Source organism: Aulonocara sp. 'chitande type north' Nkhata Bay, linkage group LG7, assembly GCF_057382095.1.
Source record: "Aulonocara sp. 'chitande type north' Nkhata Bay isolate Kocher_YH1m ecotype deep benthic linkage group LG7, A_spYH_male_GT1.1, whole genome shotgun sequence".
Taxonomy (NCBI): Eukaryota; Metazoa; Chordata; class Actinopteri; order Cichliformes; family Cichlidae; genus Aulonocara; species Aulonocara sp. 'chitande type north' Nkhata Bay.
In genome coordinates, this window is record NC_141350.1 from 12,925,029 (window position 1) to 12,945,180 (window position 20,152).

The 20,152-nt window shown below is 38.6% G+C and overlaps 2 protein-coding genes across 4 annotated transcripts in view; one reads left to right on the forward strand and one right to left on the reverse strand.

The window, feature by feature from the left end:
- tln2b (talin 2b) overlaps positions 1–4,997 on the reverse strand; it is a 95,993-nt gene extending 90,996 nt beyond the window's left edge. For all 3 annotated transcript variants that reach the window (XM_086298675.1, XM_086298674.1, XM_086298673.1), the window contains exon 1: positions 4,881–4,997. The gene's annotated coding sequence lies outside the window, so the exon portion shown is untranslated. The remainder of the gene's footprint in view (positions 1–4,880) is intronic.
- A 2,700-nt stretch (positions 4,998–7,697) lies between these two features.
- Positions 7,698–9,570, forward strand: c2cd4a (C2 calcium dependent domain containing 4A). Its single transcript, XM_086302369.1, has 2 exons — positions 7,698–7,978; positions 8,095–9,570. The coding sequence occupies exon 2, from the start codon at positions 8,121–8,123 to the stop codon at positions 9,462–9,464; it is 1,344 nt and encodes a 447-aa protein (XP_086158495.1). The 5' UTR covers positions 7,698–7,978; positions 8,095–8,120; the 3' UTR covers positions 9,465–9,570.
- The last annotated feature ends 10,582 nt before the right edge of the window (positions 9,571–20,152 follow it).

Sequence of the window (20,152 nt, forward strand, 5' to 3'; positions counted from 1 at the left end):
AGAACCCTTACTTCCCACCCTCCAACTGAACATTTCCTGGGGAATTCCAACCAGGAATATATTCTTGATGACAGAGCAACTACAACAGCTGAGAGGAAAATCACTTCTCTAATGAACAGCAGGAGGCCTTGTCTTTAGCATTTGCTTGTTCTCGATGTTTTGTGGCTCAAAATAGTTACTCGTAAATGCATGACCTTGTTATTGTTCTCACGGAGCAGTTTTAGTGTTACTTATTGCGCCCCAGAACGCAGAAATTGAACAAACACAGACTAAAAGTGTTTCATGAGAGAGTGTGGTGTATTTCATGAACACGTTTGAAACATGTAAATTAGCAAATTAGGCACTGAGCTGAAAGTGTGAACTACAGCTATGCTAGCAGAGATGTTGCTATAGCTTCCTATAATACAAAATCATTGCAGTAATGGCCTCCGAAGTAGTTGGCAATAAATGTGAAAAGCTACAATTTAAATAGTCCTTGGTTTTAATTGCCAGTGCTCAATAAAACTGAAATACTGAATATTATTTAATCTTAGAAGTGTTGAATCTCTATTTGTGTTCTGAGCTAAACTTTTCAAATCTCTTTTTGATGAAGCTTACAAACTCTGCTTTCATAACCTTGGGTCTTGTGAATAGCATCTAGTGTTTTGTTTGAAGCAGCAGTCAGTTGCCGCTGGCAGATGCATGTTGCATGTGAGCTTGTGACATTGGTGTTCCTGAGATCTAATTATATCTGTGTAATACTGTATTGTGGAGAAAGCGTACAGAACTCATTGTAGATGCTCAGGCAGGAGAAGGTCTCTTCTTTTAAACACAGGCAAGCCATGGGCTTATATTGTGAACAACAAGTGAAAAGAAAATCCTAAGAACTCGATCTGCAGATTGCAGATTTATGTAAGTTAGGAAGGTCTCTTCAAGCCATTTCTGAACAACTGCAGATTCCAAGGTATCCAAGTACAACCTTTTCAACTTTTCGTCTCCACTTTGCTAGAGTCTGGAAGAAGACCCAAACTTTCACCCTTGGATGAGAGGAAACTGGTTGGGGTGTTCAAGAACAACCCAGGAAATATAAAGGCTCTGGGTGCCCATGAACTAAAAGTGGCTGGACACCAAGATCACTGTCCACAGTGAAGTGAGTTTCACATCATTGACTGAGAGGGTATGAACCAAGACAGAAGTCTCTGCTACAAAACGGACACCTTCAAACTGACTAAAATATGCAGCTACCAACATGAACAAGCCAAGTTCCTTCTTGAAAAAGGTTTTATGGTCAGCTGAGACAAAGATTGAGATATTTGGCCATAATGACAAGAGGCACGGTAAAGTGAGGCTTTCAAATTTAAGAACACTGTATCAACTGTCAAGCATGATGGCGGTAACATCATGCTTTGGGGCTTTTTTGCTTCCAGTGGTACTGGTATATTGCAGTGGATGGAGTAATGAAGGAAGACTATCTTCAAATTCTTCAACTTCACCTCAAATCAATAGCTAGACTTGGACACAGCTGGGTGTTCCAACAGGACAATGATGCCAAACATGCACTGAAGCTGTTTTTTGGAATGGATAAAGCAGGCTAACAATAAGCTACTGGAATGGACTTCCCGAAGACTTTACCTCTACCCTGAAAATTTCTGAACTATGCTTGAAAGCCCGTTCAGTGCAAGGCACCCAAATCGCCTTCCCTCAAAGCAACAACTATACCAATGTCTCCACAATAAAAACTGATAATGTGTGGTGCCACACCTTATATTTGTTAAGTGTTGAGCCTGGAAATCAATGTATATATGAGATTTCTTAATAAAGCTTCAAATGTACTGACTCCAGCAGTTACATGTTTGCACTGAGGCGTCTTGCTCTTTTCATTAATTACATAATGGTGACATTATAAACTACATGAAATTTCCATAAACTTGCTTTTCTGTAATTCCACAGATCTGTCTAAATAAAGAGATCTTTATTCAATCTGTATATGCATTAACTTTTTTTGTTCTGTAATAAGATGTTCAAGATGTCTGACCTTATTATAGACAGCAAGATTATTATTTGACATTTTAAACTCTGGAAATCTTCGATGTTTGTCCTCATTGGTGCTGCTGAACCCAAACGCGCTTCAGCTTGAGATGGCTTGACATTCTCCTTCAGGATGTTTTTGTAGACAACAGAATTCATGGTTCCATTTACCACAGCAAGTCTTCCAGGTCCTGATGCAGTAAAACAGCACCAGACTATCAAACTAACACAAAAATATTTTACTGTTAGTATGATGCTCCTTTTCTGAAATGTTGTGTTACTTTTATGCCGGATGTAATGGGACAAACACCTTCCAAAAAGTTCAACTTTTGTCTTGTCAGTCCACACAGTATTTTCCCCAAAGTCTTGGGGATCATCAAGATGTTTTCTGTCAAAACTGAGGCAAACTTTTTGCTCAGCAGGGGTTTTCATCTTAGAACAGGCCGTGTTTGCCCAGTCTATTTCTTATGGTGGCATCATGAACACTGACCTTAACTGAGGCAAGTGAGGCCTCCAGTTCTTTGGATGTTGTTCTGGGGTCTTTTGTGACCTCTTGGATGAGTCGCCGCTGTGCTCTTGGGCTAATTTTGGTCAGCCAGCCACTCAGGGTTTATCACTGTGCCATGTTATTGCCATTTGTGGATATTGTCTCTCACTGTGGTTTGCTGGAGTCCCACTGCTTTAGAAATCACTTTATAACCTTTTCTAGACTGAGAGATCTTCACTTTGTTTGAATTCAGCTATCTGTGGGATACACCACAGATAGCAGTTTCAAAATACCTTTATTTAGAAACTGCATTTTGTGTTTACTTATGTTTTCTTTCTTAAATATTTAAATTTGTTTGGTGATCTGAGACATTTAAGTGTGACAAACATAGAAAGAAATATGACATGGGGAAGGGGGCAAACACTTTTCCACACCACTGTATGTGGATGAGCTGCTGGAGACCAGCACTACAAGGACTAAAGACCACAGGATCATCTGCATACATCATATGGTTCGCTAAAAGACTATCAACCTTGCACCAAGTTTAACGGGTTCTCAGCTTCTTTGACAAGCCATCAACATAAAGATTTAAAAGAATTGGGGATAAAATTCCTTTTTGTCTAACTCTAATGCAAGATTAGAGAAAAATCCAATAAATTCAAACTTGTGCACCCAATTCTTGTTAAAGTCATTAAAGCTGTATGCTGTGCAGTTAACAGTTAAATGAAACCATTTAAAGCCCCAAATTACCATGAATATAAAGCTGTATATATGATGCTTACACTTTAAAGTAAGACCAAGCGATACAAAGTCAGGAAGGCACACAAAATACCTTGTAAAATGCAAGAGTGTTTTGCATTAGTGGTGCTTTAAACACACTACAGAGGTACTCCTACACCATTTCTTGCTGGAAATGTGTGGTTGGTGGAAGCTTTTATCCCACACTCTCTAGTGCCTTACTGTACCATTTGGGAGTGCATTTTAAGGATGGGTACTCCCAGTTGGAATCAAAGCTCTAGCATGCCAGTGATGCCTTTAAGCCATCCAGAATCTCAGCTGTCGACATCATGCTGAGACAGCTTGACCTTTCTAGTCACATCACTCAGGTAAAACATGTCACTCCACTGTCTGAAACTCCCTGACGGCATCGGTATCCTTGAATTGACCATCAATATCCAGGATGCCTCTTGTGGTAAATGCACAGCTGCTGTATTATATACTTAAGAGGAAATGGACTTTAAAAACGACGACGACAACAACAACAACAACAACAACAAAAAACAGTTTTTCCATTACAGAGAAAAGAAGCTGTGCAAGTCTGCAGCTAACGTGGTTTGCTATATGAGTCAAACCAGTAAAAACACATATGATCCATGTTACTCAATGTAAAACCATCTCGGGGATTTACAGTTTGGCACCTTCAGCCCAGAGTCACTGTGCTGAAGCAGCATTGACAGCTGTATCTGTGAAACACCCACATAGCCCATAGCTCAAAAAAGCTCTCTTCACAGCGCATCTGTATGAGGCAGAAGGGCTTCTAATGGTTAAGGAGACGTGTCCTTCATTCAGAAGTTATGCGTCTTCCCTGTTGGCATCATGGAGAAAATAAGGTGAATGTTCACTCTGAGGATTGGTAAAGGTATCAGACGAGGGAAAAGCACTAATCTTTCTTCTAAGATGAATTAATGATCAGATTTTTAAAACTGAGGCAAAGCACAACAGTCCCTGCAAGCGTTAACAGTCTTAACATACTGACCAGTATTTTATTCTCCCTACATTTTCATTAACCTACAGTAAGTCATTCACCAGTGGCTACATCCCTGCATGCGCACTACACATCGTCAATGTCAGCTTTGATGTTGAGCCGATCCAGATAACATTCAGGTCAAGTCCAAGTTACTGTACAAAACATTTTTTTGCAGAGCAGCGAGGATGCTGGAGCTGAGCAGCATTAGTTACCTATTTAGCGTACTTCTAAGGACGAAACTGGGGAAGCCTAGATATTTAAAATGCAACACCAACGCCAAACAAGTGGGTCAATCAAATACTGTTACCTCTTATCTGTCAATGTCAAAAGCAATCAGTTATACAGTAGGCGAAGAAATGGGCTAGATTTACCAGTCTTATTTTAACACGCAAACGAATCGACAGATGTCAGGTCCAAAGAAGAGCAAAAGGAAATACCAGAGTGGAAAACATCACACTAATCAAGTGAAAAGGTCGTCTGCAGACTGCTCATGTGAAATGTTGCCAGCGCTTCTGCTGAGCCAACATCGAGCGGTCCGCCTCCCTGTAGTGAGATCATTTGGGAGGAACAGCACCTTGAAGAATAACGCCAGGATTTAAAAAGAAACTGGATAGAATCTCTTAAAAGGCAAAATCCTACCTGATGTCCCTCACTCGTCAGTGCATGCGAGCTGACTTGAATGTAGGCGAAGCGACACACACCGCAAGCGGGTCAGCTCAGCCTGACTGCCTCCCTCCTCCACGGCATCAAGCCCCTCCTCGTTTATCGTACAGTGGAGAAGGATGAGGGGGGGGGAGAAGAAAAAAAAGACCACAAATCTGTGCGCCGCAAAAAGGAAGCGGCGTCACACTCACGCACAGTGTCAGATAATATGTATCCCGATGAAGACAGATTTACAACCTTACCAGTGCGATGAGCAGATAAAATTAACCTGGCAATCATGCACAGGGATAGACGCACGGAAGATCTGAGAGACTGACCTCTCTTATTTTGAAAATGCTTTAATTTGTGCAGTGTAGAGCACCTGCCAAAAGCGTGTCTTCACACTAAGCGTTAATGGAAGCCTGGCATGGAGGTTTATGTTTAAAGTGGGGGCAACCTCCACAAGTCTTGCTATAACGTGCAGGAACGTACATCCCACACAACATTGAAAAAGAGTATCTGTCTGTTTTTTCGTGATTAATTACACTTACACTAACCCAATAATCAAGCAGTCAAATTAAGATAAGGCATTAAGATATATTTTAGCGACAAAATGAGAATATTATTTAATGTATCAATATGGCCAGCACCTCCCCTATCGGTGGGTGCACTATTGTTTTCTAAACATATACTACCCCCTAATGGAGATATGGAAGCATTTATGGTATGAATATTCTTTATTGTCATTGTCACAGGTACAATGAAATTGAAAGATGTCTCTGGTCAGTGCAACATCACAAAAGATAAATACTTAAAAACTATAATTAAATACTTAAAAACTATAATGATAGGATATAAAAGATAGAAATACATATAAAATACAGTATTCTCATACCGTAGATACACCCAAGCAATCCAGGCCTAAGGCCCCATACAGACACTCAACATACGACCTAGTTGATATATCACTCAAACAATCAATCACTCAATCAATTTGTTAGCGCATCCAACAAAACATGTCTGAAAGCATTCCAACAGGAAATACAAGGACATGCTCATCTCTGAGAAAATAAGGGATGGACTCGGACAGAGTGAAAAGTATTGTCGGTATTTTGCAAAATAGGTATGGATGATTGGTATTCCAAAAAGACTATTAAAATATCACAGCGGGACCGATTATCCTAGTCTACAAAGCCCAATCAAAATGTGTTTGCTTTGTTTTTTCATTTTCTCACGCTATCCAATGTGAGCCTTCACTTCACAAAATAATACAATACTATAAAGGGTACAAGGTGTTCGAAAGGTACGTGTGAATTAGTGATGCGGCGTGAACATTTTGGCAAACATTTCTAAGTGGCGACTCTCGTTTAGGACACTTTCCAGGTACAGCGTTAGCTCTGACATCATCCTGTCATTTATTGCCTGGTAACACGCAGTAACCAAGTTACTCCACTTGAACTTTGTCGTGTTCAGAGTGGAGTTTTTTTCCACTTGGGTCTTTTCAGTATGAAGATGGTCAAACTGCCTTTCATGTAGTAGTACCAGGTAATTTAAAAAAAAAAAGGGTAGAGAAAACTGATGTAGGTTTTCTTCTGCAGTGTTTGAGTTTAACTAATAGTTAAAGCTAACTTTTGTTGTGCTGTCCAAGAAAAATTAAATCTAGGTGTCAAACTGTCTCACCACAAGAGGGAAGCATTGACATAACATTGCATTGATATGTGAAGATCTAAAGAGCAATGTTCAGTATACCAATAAATGTTATCATTGGCCTTTGTTTAATTATGATATTGATATTTCAAAAGCCAGATTTGTAATAGGACCTTCTTCAGTATATCAAACGTCATCTTTTATAGATAAATACTCTGTATATCTATAACATATTGATATAAATACAGTAGATCTGTATATAAAAGAATCAGGTTATGGGATTTTTTTATTTTTGGGGTCTCGAGTTCTCCAGATTGTATCTTTTTAACCAAGAAAAGTAATGTAAAGATAGAAGTTAGGTGAAAAAAAATCTATTTTCCTGAGAGATTCTAAAGATCCTGTATTTTAATGCCATCGAAAATATTGTTGCAATTCTTGCAATCATTTTAAGAGTTACAGCAAGCACATTTAGCACATTCTTAATTTTTCCAATTTCACAGATGATTTCCTTCATAAAACTCCAGTCCCGTAGTGCGGAAAGCTATCTTTCTCTCAAATTTCAAATAAACATTCAAAGTACTCTCAAGACAGAAAATGTACTCGGCTCATTTATAAGGACATGTGTGTAATGAAGCAAACTGCATCAGGAATATTGGTGATGCAGTGATATGGCAGTAAATTACTTTTGCATCATTACATCACCAATATGCTCGATGCATATTGCCACATTACATAAAAGTATGACATTGATAAGAGTGCAAATATAAACAACCTCACCTGGTTCAAACAACAGAAATTTCCACCTTTATTTCATTAAAACACTCATCGGCATTATATTAAAAACCAGGTTGCTTATTTTTCTTAAACTCTTTAAACCAAACGATGTCTCCTAAAGTTAATACGCAAGGCAGTTTTGTGTCCTGAACTTTTGACAATGCAATTTAGACATCAATGGCAAGAGTTATTATTTAATTGTGTTCAGAACTCTTATCAAACAGATCACCTTTTTTATGTTCTTAGAACAAGGTAAAGCCCACATTCTAATTTAATTTCCATGGAAAAACAAACATCTGATTTAGAAGTCTGTTTAAAAACAGTTTGTTTAAAAACCAGCTGCTCACTTTCAAAGTACAGTAACACGCTTATCTTGCTAAACAGCACGGCAGCCACTACAGGCACACTGAGCTTTGTTGTGGTTCGGATATTTCCATGGGAACCAGCGGCTAAGGAGAGCAGGAGGATCCTGTTTGAGCTGGAGGCGTGTGTTAGATTTATTGGTTTCCTGCTACATTTAAACCGCCTGCGTCTCTCAAAGAGCCACAGATCTGCAGGACCTCCATCTGCTGTCAAGAGAGCCCTTACAACTTCTCTATCTTTCAGCACCTTACTGGAGCTTTTGTCCTTTTTTGGGATAATATTGTGGATTATCCATAGCCCCAGAATATAAGGTAAGAAAACCTTCCTGCCAAGTACTTGTTGGGGATATCCTGACTATTTGTGAATGCATTTGATTTCAAAACATAATTCAGCAACTCAAGTATTATTTTATTTTATTTTTTCACAGAGTTTTGGATTTCTACCAGAGGACCCATGTGGATGGTGGAGAGGATCCGCATGTCAGTGGAGAGAACTAGCCTGCCTACCTTGACAGCAGAACTCAGCTATAAACTTGGTGACATCATGCTGGGAGAAAAGGCTGACAAATCCAAACGGATTTCTCTTTGTCCTAATATCATCACCCCTGACAACATCCCAGAATTCTGCATTCCCCCAACGATCCTGTCCTTGCAGGAGAAGAACACGGAGCAAAGCCGAGCAGCTCGCATTATGAAGGTGCCTCCAGGTGAAGGACCCAGCCCTGAGACGGAGATGACGTTTCATGAGCCGTTCAACCAACACATTATTCAGGTAGAAAGTGTGGATGAGAGCCCCTACGATGGCTGCAGTGATGAAGAGAGCACCAATGCAGACCCTCAGAGCCAGGCTGCCTTATCGCTTCCACACTTAGCCAAAACCCAGACCAGCTATGGCTTTTGCACTTTACTAGAGAGCCCCCACACAAGAAGAAAGGAGTCAATTTTCCATTCTGATCCAGGCTCTTCTCCCCTGCTGCTGCCCAGAAGTCGATCCAGCATGTGTTCCAAACTCACCCCCTCCACCTCGCCCTCCTCCTCTCCTTCCTCCTTCAGCCTTAACAGCCTGACCTCCAGGCTTTCCCCAAGAGGCTACACCCTAAACTGGCAGACCACTCTAGACAGTGATACCACTTCCTCTACTGAATCCTCTCCTTTCAGCTCGCCGCTGCTGGCCAGGTGCCCTGCCAAGTCTTCCCTCTTCAAAGCGCTGAGCCATGAACTGCTGTTGTCAAGGAACATAAGGAAAGCAATGGTGTCTAGGAACAATTCCCTGTCCACAGATGAAGGCAGCTCCACCGACAACAGCCCCAATGTCATGAGGAGGGCATCAGAGGGGTTGGCTGAAGGGCTGCCCAGCAACTACAGCCTGGCACCACCCACCATTTTCCCCATGGACTTGATTCTGCATAGAGAGAGGGTCATGAAGGAAAAAATGGTGCCCATTGGAAAAGAGGGCAGTCTGAGACTCTCAGCAGAATACTGTCCAGATAACCGAAGACTGCGAGTTCGACTCATCAGTGCAGAGGGCCTTTATCCTCTGTCTGTAGACCCCAAGATTATCAACTGTAGTGTCAGCCTGTCTCTGATTCCCGGAAAAATCCAGAAGCAACGCAGCACTGTCATCAGAAAGAGCCGTAATCCGATCTTCAATGAGGATTTCTTCTTTGATGGTATCTCAGAGGAAGACCTCAGCCAGCGGTCCCTTCGCTTTAAAGTCGTGAACAAAATGTCCACTCTGAAAAGAGACTATCTGCTTGGTGATTGTGATTTGCCTCTTTCAAGCATTGTAACCTTATAAAGTGAAGTACTTTGGCAGTTTTTTTTTTTTATGTACTGAATTATTTATTTAAATTTTTGTATTATAAAAGAAGATTTTGTAATAATTAAATTATGGAAAAAGTTGACTTTATCTGTCTCGAGTACATTTTTTGAGTACGTTTTCAATTTTAAATTTAGGATGAGTTACACCATGATATTACAAACTGAGCCTGGGACAGAGACATTTTTATTTAATAAAAAAGTCCAAATCACCAAGAAAAAGTTAAAAACAAAACACGCATTTAAAAATATCCCTTTACAGCCTGTCAGTGATTAATTTGTTAATGTGGTTGTACCATCCGCTGGAGTGAGATGGCTCCCATCTCCATTTCTCCTAAGCCTTTTGTCCTCTTCCTGACCTTTTCTGTGATCAAAAATATATATAAAACCCAGAAAGCTCACATGGGCTTTTTTCCATTTCACCTTTGAGTATGTATAATTTCAGCGGTGCACAAGAGAAGCTCTGTTTTCTTTATCCACCTCCTGCCATATTTCATTATTATCTGCTGAAGATCAAAAGAGCATCTATTGCACCAAATTGTAGTTAAAGAAAGTTTTTTTCTCATATTTCCTAAATAAACAGTCTTTCTTCACATACAAGTCAATCTATATCAAATAATAACCTGCTAATATCCTCTTTTATTTAGAATACAGCAAAGCAAAAATGTAAATGGGAAATAAAAACAAACAAACAAAAAGTCCCTTTAATTTCTGAATATAATACACTGCTTTTCGTTAAATACAGTGTACGAGTTAAATATGTTTGCTCCTTCCAGCCACCTTAATAGCCAAAAACCAGCATCTTAGTGCAACGTGTGTATATACACATATGTTTACTCGACCGAGCAGAGCAGCACCTCTAAATGCAGACACGCTCCAAGCATATCCTGCTGCTCTGAGTAATAAAGATCCGGCTTAAAAGCACCAGCTGCCACGATAACTACTGGTTAAAGATTAATATGTTTCTCCAGGCTCAGAATATCTCTGACAGGGGGCTTACAACTTTTGGTTATAAACTAAACTATATAACAAAATGATGTGCAGTAATGCAAGGAAATGGGAAAAATAAACAAATACATTAACAATAAAAAAATACTACCAAAGCTATAACAATAACCTGCTGGATTTTAATTATTATAAAGCCAGATGCTTTTAATGAATATGTTTACTGGATTACAGTTTGAATGACGTCCCTGAGAAAAGCCTTTGGACAAACACAGCTCAGTGCGAGCTTTAGTTTGAACTACAGCTCCACAACAGTCAGAAAGGCCTGAAAATCCCCTCTCCTCACACTTGTTTGTGTGAAAATAAACCTTTTTATTTAGTTTGTTGTTCAACACATTTGTATTACTGTAATGTGAAAGGTCATATTGATTCTTTTAAACAAGCCTTTAAAAATTCCCCAACAAAATGTTTCAACAGCCGGATGTATTTCAATATTTCCGTAAGGAGGCTGATACGGCTGGATCATTTCGCATCAACTGTTGGTTCAACTGTGAAATATCCCATCATAAAAGAGAATTACCTGTGATTCCCATTACCCCGTCCATCAATGATTTCTCTAGTCTTGATAGTCAACAGCAGCAACACACTCTGTGTCCATGTTGGTGCCACATACAGGCATTATTTATTTTTATCAATTAGTGGGCGTATTAGTTATTTATTTGAAATGATGGCATTAAAGCCATAATTGAACTTCATGGAAACAGGGCTCACTTTAACAATTGTCAGGCTTTTTCCTGTTTCCACCCTTTTTGTCAAGTAGATGGCCATCTCAGCATGGCTTTTAATTCACAGATATAAAGATAAAATTAATACATAAAAACATTTTTATAGTATCATCACTCAATATAAGGTTTATTCAACAGCTGCCCTAAATTAACAGTGATGGTCACTACCAATTTATTATTTTTTTATGTTTCTGTAAAACAGAAAATTATTAGACCCCAGATGCTAATAATCAGTTGTGTATCATTTTTGCTGGACAAGCTGCAGTCTTGTAGTTTTCAACAAGTCTCACACACAACTCCTGAGCAACCCCAGCTCATTCTTCTTTAGCAAATCTCTCAAGCTCCTCCAGATCTGATGGTCCTCTGGCATGAACCTTGGTCTTCAGTTCAGTCCACAGATTTTCTTCACCAGGGGCATCGCATGTTTTTGGTTGTTGTGTTGGAAGACAAAGCAACAACCCAAAACCAGCTTTGAATTTATTTTGGTGTGCAACCTTGCAGTCCATTCCTGTCCTAGCGACTATCTTATAATTCACTATAATCATAACTATGATTCCTGACGTGGCTGAGTCACTAGAGTTGTTCTGGGGTCTTTAGGCACATCTCATACAAAGTTTTCTTCCCAGAGTCTTTGAACTCTTTCGCTTCCTACCTCTGCCAAGTTTGTTCTGCGACTCTTTTTGAATTTTTTGATGACACTCCAGTTCTTGACACTTGGAAATGCTTTGTATATCCATCTCCTACTATGTAAGGATCAGCAGGGGGGTTTTTTTTTTCGTTTTTTTTTCTTAAGTCTAAACTGATTTCTTTTGTTTTTGGTATGATGCTTTCTCAGTGCCAATTGATTTGACAATTGTTGAGCTTTACAAAGTTAAATAATATCCTTGCACTGCAGTGTTTTGTGTTACGGTTCCATAAAATGAACAGTTTTCTCTGGGCTAATAATATTAACCACAGTTTTTTTCTGGAATAATTATTTCATTTTGTGCAAATACAAATCATTTATGCTTTCCAAATATGCTGTTTTTTAAGGAAAACTAGTATTTTAAAAAACACTCTGCTGGAAATGTTGAAAATCTCTTGCTCTGTTAAAAAAAACACCTGTGAAAATTTTGACTAAAACCTTGAACTTCATACGGGGGCTAATAATTCTGTATTTATCTGCATGGTAAAAACCTAAAACATATTTCAAATTCGGTTTGTGTTTCTGTTCAATTACTAGAAGCTTCTTTTCATACTATCTGTAGGAAACATCTGGCTCCTTACAAGCTCTGCACTATGAACATAAACGTACAAAGGGGGAAGTGCACTGGCTTAATCTCAAGTGTCTGAAAACAGTTGCCTGGTTACCTTCATTCACCAGGATGCCTTTGCCCAGCTAATGCATATTGACAAAGTACATTAGATGGGCACCTGGAAGTGACAGCAACAAGTAGAAATAATAAAAGATGTTTCAGTCTTCATTACTGTGAATTCCTTTCTTGCATTCAGCTCTCTGCTCGCATCCACACATATTTAGTGTCCATTAGTTTCTTTTAATGGAAATAAAATGTTATCATAAGATATACAAACCGTCCCCTTCCCCGGCCATATCTCTCTTGCCATTTTACAGCTTCCTACGTAAGAGTCTGTTCCAACCAGTTTCCTTATCTTGTTTTCTGTTTTACCAGGCTCTTAATGGTACAAAGCATATGACAAACACTTAAGCATGTCACTTAAATGTGTTTGAACATTCTGGACAGCAGGGCCTCTATTGCTCCACCTTTTTTATCTTCTCAGATTAAGAAATTATTGAACTTTTGTTCATGGAAAACTGCTCAGTCATTTATTCCATTTATTTGTCAGTTTCGCCCACATGAGTTGAAGTGGAGCTTTTCTTAGTTAGTTTTATATGATGTTATATATGTATGTAACAACACAGCTGAAAAAGTATGAAATGAAAATAATAAATCTATGCTGAAAATTGCATATATTGACTTCAAGAAGTACAGTGTTAATCAGCTCTTTGCATTTTTTACCCCCCTTTTGGTTGTGAATGCCTCACTGAATATTCATTGGCTCCTGTGTTGCGTACCTATAAGAGAGGATGACAAAGAAAGAGGAATGGAGGATGTGGTATGGAAATAAGAGCAAGTGGGTGTGAGCATCAAGTGGGCATTTTTTGATTCATGATCCAGTATTGTTTGAGCTGAGCTCTCTCAGTCAAGCTTTCTTGTAATGTCTTTACAAACAGCTCTTCAGGAATAGTTCTCAAGGCTTCTTGAAGGACATTCAAAGCTCTTCTTTGAATGTTAGCTGCCTTAGTTGAAGTCCGGGCTCTGGAGAGGCCCATCTATGGCTCATAGTATTTCATGTTTTTACCTAGGTATGCATTTACCACATTGGCAATGTGTCTGTGATCATTGCCATGCTGAAAAATGAAACAGTAGCTAATTATTCCTCTATGGCACAGTGCTGCTGTTAGAAAACAAAGCCACACTTTTGGTTATTACACTGTCCTGTCTTTGTTTGTTGTTGTCAACAATAATGGGTTTTTATTAAATAGTTTGTCTGATTATGTTTTGGGTTGTTGTTGTTGTTTAGCGTCCTTATAGTCCAGTTTTCCATTACTTCTGTAGCCTTCATTCTCATATAGTTTTTATATATTTTTAGGTTCATGTTTTCCTTTGTCTTCAATTTTGGTTACTATTACTTGTTCATTTCTAGTTATTCATCATTGTTTGGTATTCGAGGTATTTTATTTCTTTGTATTCTGTATCTTAATTTTGCATCCTTAAAAAGGAAGGGAAACCAGGTTTCTTGACAGCCACTCTACCACTGAGACCATTTCAGATGAGGCTTCAGTGCACAGTTGATGAATCAACTGACAGGCCAGAACGGCATCTCTCAGGACCTGTGTCAGTTTGTTTCTGTGTGTTTGTTTGTTTCTTAATGACATGACTTTCAGACATTGTTCATCTGCTGTAGGTAGTGATTTAAGCCTGCTAATGTTTCTTTTTTCCTCCACTTGTCCAATTAGGTCATACTACACACCGTGCTGAGCTATACCAAGTTTTCAACTAATCTTTCTTTGGGATTGATCGTGTTGGTGCAACAATACTATTTTATCTGAATCAAATTGTGTTATCTTCGGCATTTCCCATAGATTGAACTAAAGAAATGGCGGAAAATGTGTTTTTGTTGTAACAGGCTGCTTGTAATATTTTGATTTTTGATTTTATCATTCATAAGTCAGTTTTAGTGGCTTAACAACCAAAACAAAGATAAAACAAAACAAACAAACAAAACCCCAAAACATTCCCCTAAAATTTGTTCAGGTGTCATGAAGTTCAAGAAGATAGGACCAGATAAGCTTGAAGAGATGGACTTGAAGTTAATGAAACACGTGCTTTTTTGTGGCTCATAAATTCCAGAATACAAACTTAAAAAAATCCCAAAAGCACTGGAGGAAGAACAATGGGAGGGAGAGACACTGGAGCAAAAAGACAGGCACCAACCTGAGACTATAAATAAACAATGCTCTTATCTGTGCTGGTAACTGGCATCATAGCAGGGCTTTATAACTATGGTGAACTTTAGTTTAGAGGTGCCAACAGTAGCTAAAGTAGACAGTTTTTGGACCCATGACAAACTCCTAAGTAAGTAAAATAAACTGATATCTGATGTCAACAATACAGAATCGATGCTCTAAAGGTTTTTCATGTATGCCGTTCTTTTTTTCTCCACCTCAAGGTGCAACAGTCAAACATACTACTAATTTTGTCTTATGTGTAACAGGCACAATGTGCTGATGGTGGAGCTTACTGACATGTATGTAGACAATCATAAAGAAACCCTGTCAACAATGATCTACATTTTATGTTTGCACAGTCACCGCACAGATACACAAAAGATCATTCCTATCAAAAGTCAAATTAAATGTTCTGTTGAAATATTAAAGAACCTTCATCAGAGTACCCGATTACAAGAGGTCAAAATATTCCATGATGCAGTGGTAGGACTGTGATTTTTTTGACATCACTGTTTATAGCCCACTATTCAAACTAACGCTGCTTCAACGTCCAGTTTTGCGCCAGGTTCGTGGAAGCACTGAGTAGGCTTCAACCTTAGTCTGGGGACAAATGAGGCCGGATGAAACCAGGTCTGACTGAAATACACAGACGCACACACACACACACACACACACACACACACACACACACACACACACACACACACACACACACACACTGGCAATGCCCTATGATGCTCCGAACTCACTCAAGTCTGCATCATTTAATTGAGGTAAGACATTTGCTCTAAATCATGGGTAACCAAATTTGATTTGCTTCTACAATGTGTTCTACCAGTATAACCAGTACTATGTAGTTAAATTCTACTTTATTCACTTTAGTTTCCATGCCATTCAGTCTATTCGGGTAATTCATTCTGGCTCTGTTTTGTCAGTTCCAACATCAGTGTATTAGTGCACTAAATTGACACAACTGCCTAATATATGTTTTCTGTATAGACATTCACAGTTTGCGACAGGGCTGAGAACAAATCATGCTGTGTCTGCACGTAGACAGACTCATCACTTAGCCTGTGCACCTGCCCTATGTTACACCACCCACTCAATCACCTCAGGCACTGTATGGAGCTGAGTCCAAGCGTGACCTGTTTAGTACATAACAACCAAACATACTGGTGTTTGGTCTTCCTCACATCTGTTAAGGCTTATATAAACAGAACCAGTGTTTTTGAACTTGGTCAACCCTGTCCTGTTTAGACGCTTAGACTTCCTATCTTTATTCCGAAGAGGTATGAACTACTGCAAGTGCAACCTTATTATAGAACATGAATGAATGATTGCTGTCCTTAATATGTAATAATAAGTATTATACTGTTATTATACTAAGAGATTTGTTAGTGGCATTAGGACCGGGATTAGGACAGGGCACAATATTGTTCAAACAGCCATTACACCATTAGGCAAACAGGCCATTAAGATACATGTCATGTGAAAGGATCGTGTGTGCATGTTGGGGGAGGAAGGTGTGTTTGATCGATGCTAATTTTAGACACTTCTAAAAATGGGCAGACTGTGTACGCAAAATGTGACGCACAATTTCTAAGTAGAATTTCTTTCGCAGTTACTTTTAAGGTGAATTTGTCGATGATAAAGTTTATTTAAACCTAGAAGGCAAAATAAACTGTGTATGACGAGGCACATGGAAAGATGACACTGTCTTCCTTCCTGTCTTTCTGTGTTTTTTCTCGCTCAGTAGTGCCCTCCAATCCCATGGCAACGAGGCCCAGGTCCAAGGGAAACCATGGAGATCCTGCCTTTTATGAGGCAGTCCCTGTCTGTTTCATTCAGACATATCTCCGCCTCAGTCATGCTGATGCTTGCATCTAAAACTAGCTGTCAATGGATTCCTCCTGTGCATCTAAATCAAAGCGGGGGGCAAAGTATGGATTTCACAGTTTGAAAAAACCCACACAGTTCTGTGACAAACATCCATATAATTGTTCTCTGGTACATGGAAATACATTGAAAATAGTTTTTAACATATTACAGGAGTACTTGTCCAAAAAGCTTATAACAAGAGAACAGATTATATATATTGTATTTAAAGATGGTGCCATAAAATTTCAAGCTGATGTTATCCCTTTTTATCCTTCCTTTGTATATAGGTCATTAGTGTGTTTTATCTGTCAGTACGCATACACTGGTGCTTGGTCAGGTTCCCTGAATGAGAATGGGAATGAGACACTTTTAGGTCTGTCTGTGTCATTTTTACTGTCCTACTTACCATGATCCACTTGCACAATAATGTCCAAACCACAAAGGGGCATCACGGTCCCAATTCCCTCGACTGTGTTTGTCCTTGACTTTGAGATATTATAAAAGTTGTGGACTGTGGAACTAATTATTTATTTGCGAGTCAATTCACATCACTGTCAGTTTAATCATATTTTAGGGGAGAAATATAGTCATTCTGTTTTTATGAAAAAGAAAGCCTTAAAAAATTACATTTGCCCTTGAAGAACCAAAACAGAAATTCTTGTTTGTGCTCCAGAAAAACACACAACTCTAATAACAGAAACTCTTGGTTCATCAGCCCCTTATGCCAAACTTTCCATCAGGAACCTCGGGGTAAATTTGAATCTAGTTTTACTTTTTATGGTCAAAGGTCTCGCTTACAGTATAGAGCATTGAATGGTCAAGCACCAGCATATATCAAAGAACTTTTGCATCTGTCCCTAGCAGGTCCCTAAGGTCATGTGATCAAGGCCTGCTGGCTGTGCCACGTACGAGGCTGAAAACTATAGGTGACAAAGCCTTCTCAATAGTAGCACCAGGACTCTGAATCTCCCCTTTAGTTTGAGTTCTTCCGACTCTGTGGAGCATTTTAATAACCAACTGCATGTAAAAACCTATTTTTTTCCTTGTAATTAACTATTTTGATGTACTGATATCTAATGTTTTTGTTTTCTTCTGTATAGCACTTTATGATCAATATTTTGAAAGGTGTTATATAAATACAGTTTTACTTGAAAACCCCCCACTAAAGCTTGATTATGATTTCAAATCATTTTTAGCTGCTCTAAGAGAACTATATTATTAGGCAACCCAAACCTAGTATGGTGATTTATACATGTTACAATATCCTGAAAGGAGGGATTCATGAAAAACTTTTGGTACTGTGTAGAATGTAGCAGAAATACTTGGAAAACCAGTTCCCACTGGCATATGGACACACTGTATCATCCTGTGATTCATAAAAGGGGTTTAAATATAACAGTGCACCTGGCTAATAGATGACAAATTGTCCTCAGCGGTCTAGTCACGTTATTTAACTAAAGGTAAACATGGAAGCTAGGTGATGGGTTTTTGTTTGCCAGTTCAGTTTACTTGGGAACTGACTGGCACAGTCATGAGTACATTGCATGTCCATTACTTTTACACTGTTTCACAACCCCAGGACAGAGAGGAAACAATTTGCTTTTAGGATTTTCTAACTTTACCACAAATTTACACGCAGAGTGTGAAAGAGCACGCTTTTAAGTTAACTTAAACCTCAGAGTACAAAACTGCAACTCATCTGATGTGAGAAGAAGTGACTGTTTTGGGAGCCCTGATTTAGTTTTAACAGATATCTCCCTACTGGTTTTAAGCAAGGTGTCACTGTACTTGGTGATATTGAGAATTTGAAGTTATAATGAAAGCTCGTGTGTGCTGCTTGTGGTATCAAAAGCTGTTATGTTTCAATTATATCTCCTGACACATAATCTTCTGACAAAGTGTCACACTTTTGTCTTACGTTAAGGGACCAATAAAATGGCAACAGCTACAAAAACCAAATCCTCTGGTACGCCATCAAAAAGAAAAAGAAAAAAACAAGAAAGTTTCATTGTTTTAGAACAACTCACCGTCACCTATAAGTGTGAATGGTGCTGTGTTTCAATATTTTATTCGAGAAGTGTTTCTATATAGAGCCAACAAATTCCTCTCTGTCTAAAAGGAGATGTGTATGTGTATATGGATTATTTAGCTTCAATAAATCTAGATGATCAAAACTAAATGTTGACTTACAAGTGTTACCATAACTTTGTAAATTTCCTCGATAACCTAATCTTTAGTCTAGTCTGTAGTATACTTAATAAATGAAGCCTTTTATGTAGAGACAGGGGAAGTGTTGCCAAGACTAATAAGAAAAGAGACGTTACAGCCATGAAAGAATGACTTTTTATTTGCTATGGTTGATTACAACAATATATTATTAAAACTGCACATTCATTCTATTATTTTTTTTAAATAAGGTTTTATATTATCAATTAAATTGAGTTACATGGATTAGTTGAGCTGCAAATTGTATCACAGTTATAATACGGAGCTGAAGTGGGGTCCTTTGCAAAGCCAAAACTCAACTGGCCACATGATCAATACTCTTTCATTCCAGTCCTTGGTCCTGGCAAAAAGGCACTAACTCAATGGATGAACCAGTGATGTGTCTACACATAAAAGACCACTTGGCAAAGAACAAATTTTAAATTCTGTCTTCAGGCACTTTGTTACTGGAGGCTGTTGCAAAAAGCAGATCATTTGTTCCCATTTCTTTAGCCGAATTACATAAAATAAGACATAAAATAGTATTTTTGCACTGACACATCTCAGCATGGTGTTCAGTGTGTCTTTTATAAAAGAAAAGCATACCTGGATAGAAAAACACACAATGGAAAATGATCCACCATGGATTGTACTCCCGAGAGCGTGGACCCTTAATATTACTGAAAAAGTGCGGGCTCGACATCGGAGCACAAGACAGCCGCTATCAAAAGAAGAGCTTTGAATGTCCTTTAAGAACCCTGGAGAAATATTTCTGAACACCATTTTTAAAAAAGAAGAAGAAAGAAATGACAAGAAAACCTACTTCAGAGGCTGTATTGAAGAATAAAAGTAGTTATACCAAACATTGCCTTTCAAGTTTCAACTTTTCGGTAAATTACTGCACCCCTTTCCCTGATACAATATCAAGACTAGACTATCAAGACTATGCACAGTACAGTATCTGGCCATTAAGCTAATGCTTAGTTGCTTAGCTAGCTGCTGAATCTGTTGCACTTCCAAGACCAAGATTAGAGACCATTATGTATACGGCTGAGGTAAGACTGTACCTTTTGCGTTAATTTTAATATCTTAAATTAGTGCGTTAGCTGTGTTAATGATCCCCAGTATAATGCTAGCTAACTACTGTCCTGATTATCTGATCCTCCAGTTGTTTCCACTGTGTTTATTGTTGGCAAAAATGGCAACATAACAATGGCAGCCAAAAGAACATGACTAAGACATTTAATTACCTTTACATTTAATCCCAAACTACACCAAGTCACATGGCTTTCTATCATCTGAAATACATTTTATGATTATGAATAGCATTTCATTACACTTGAT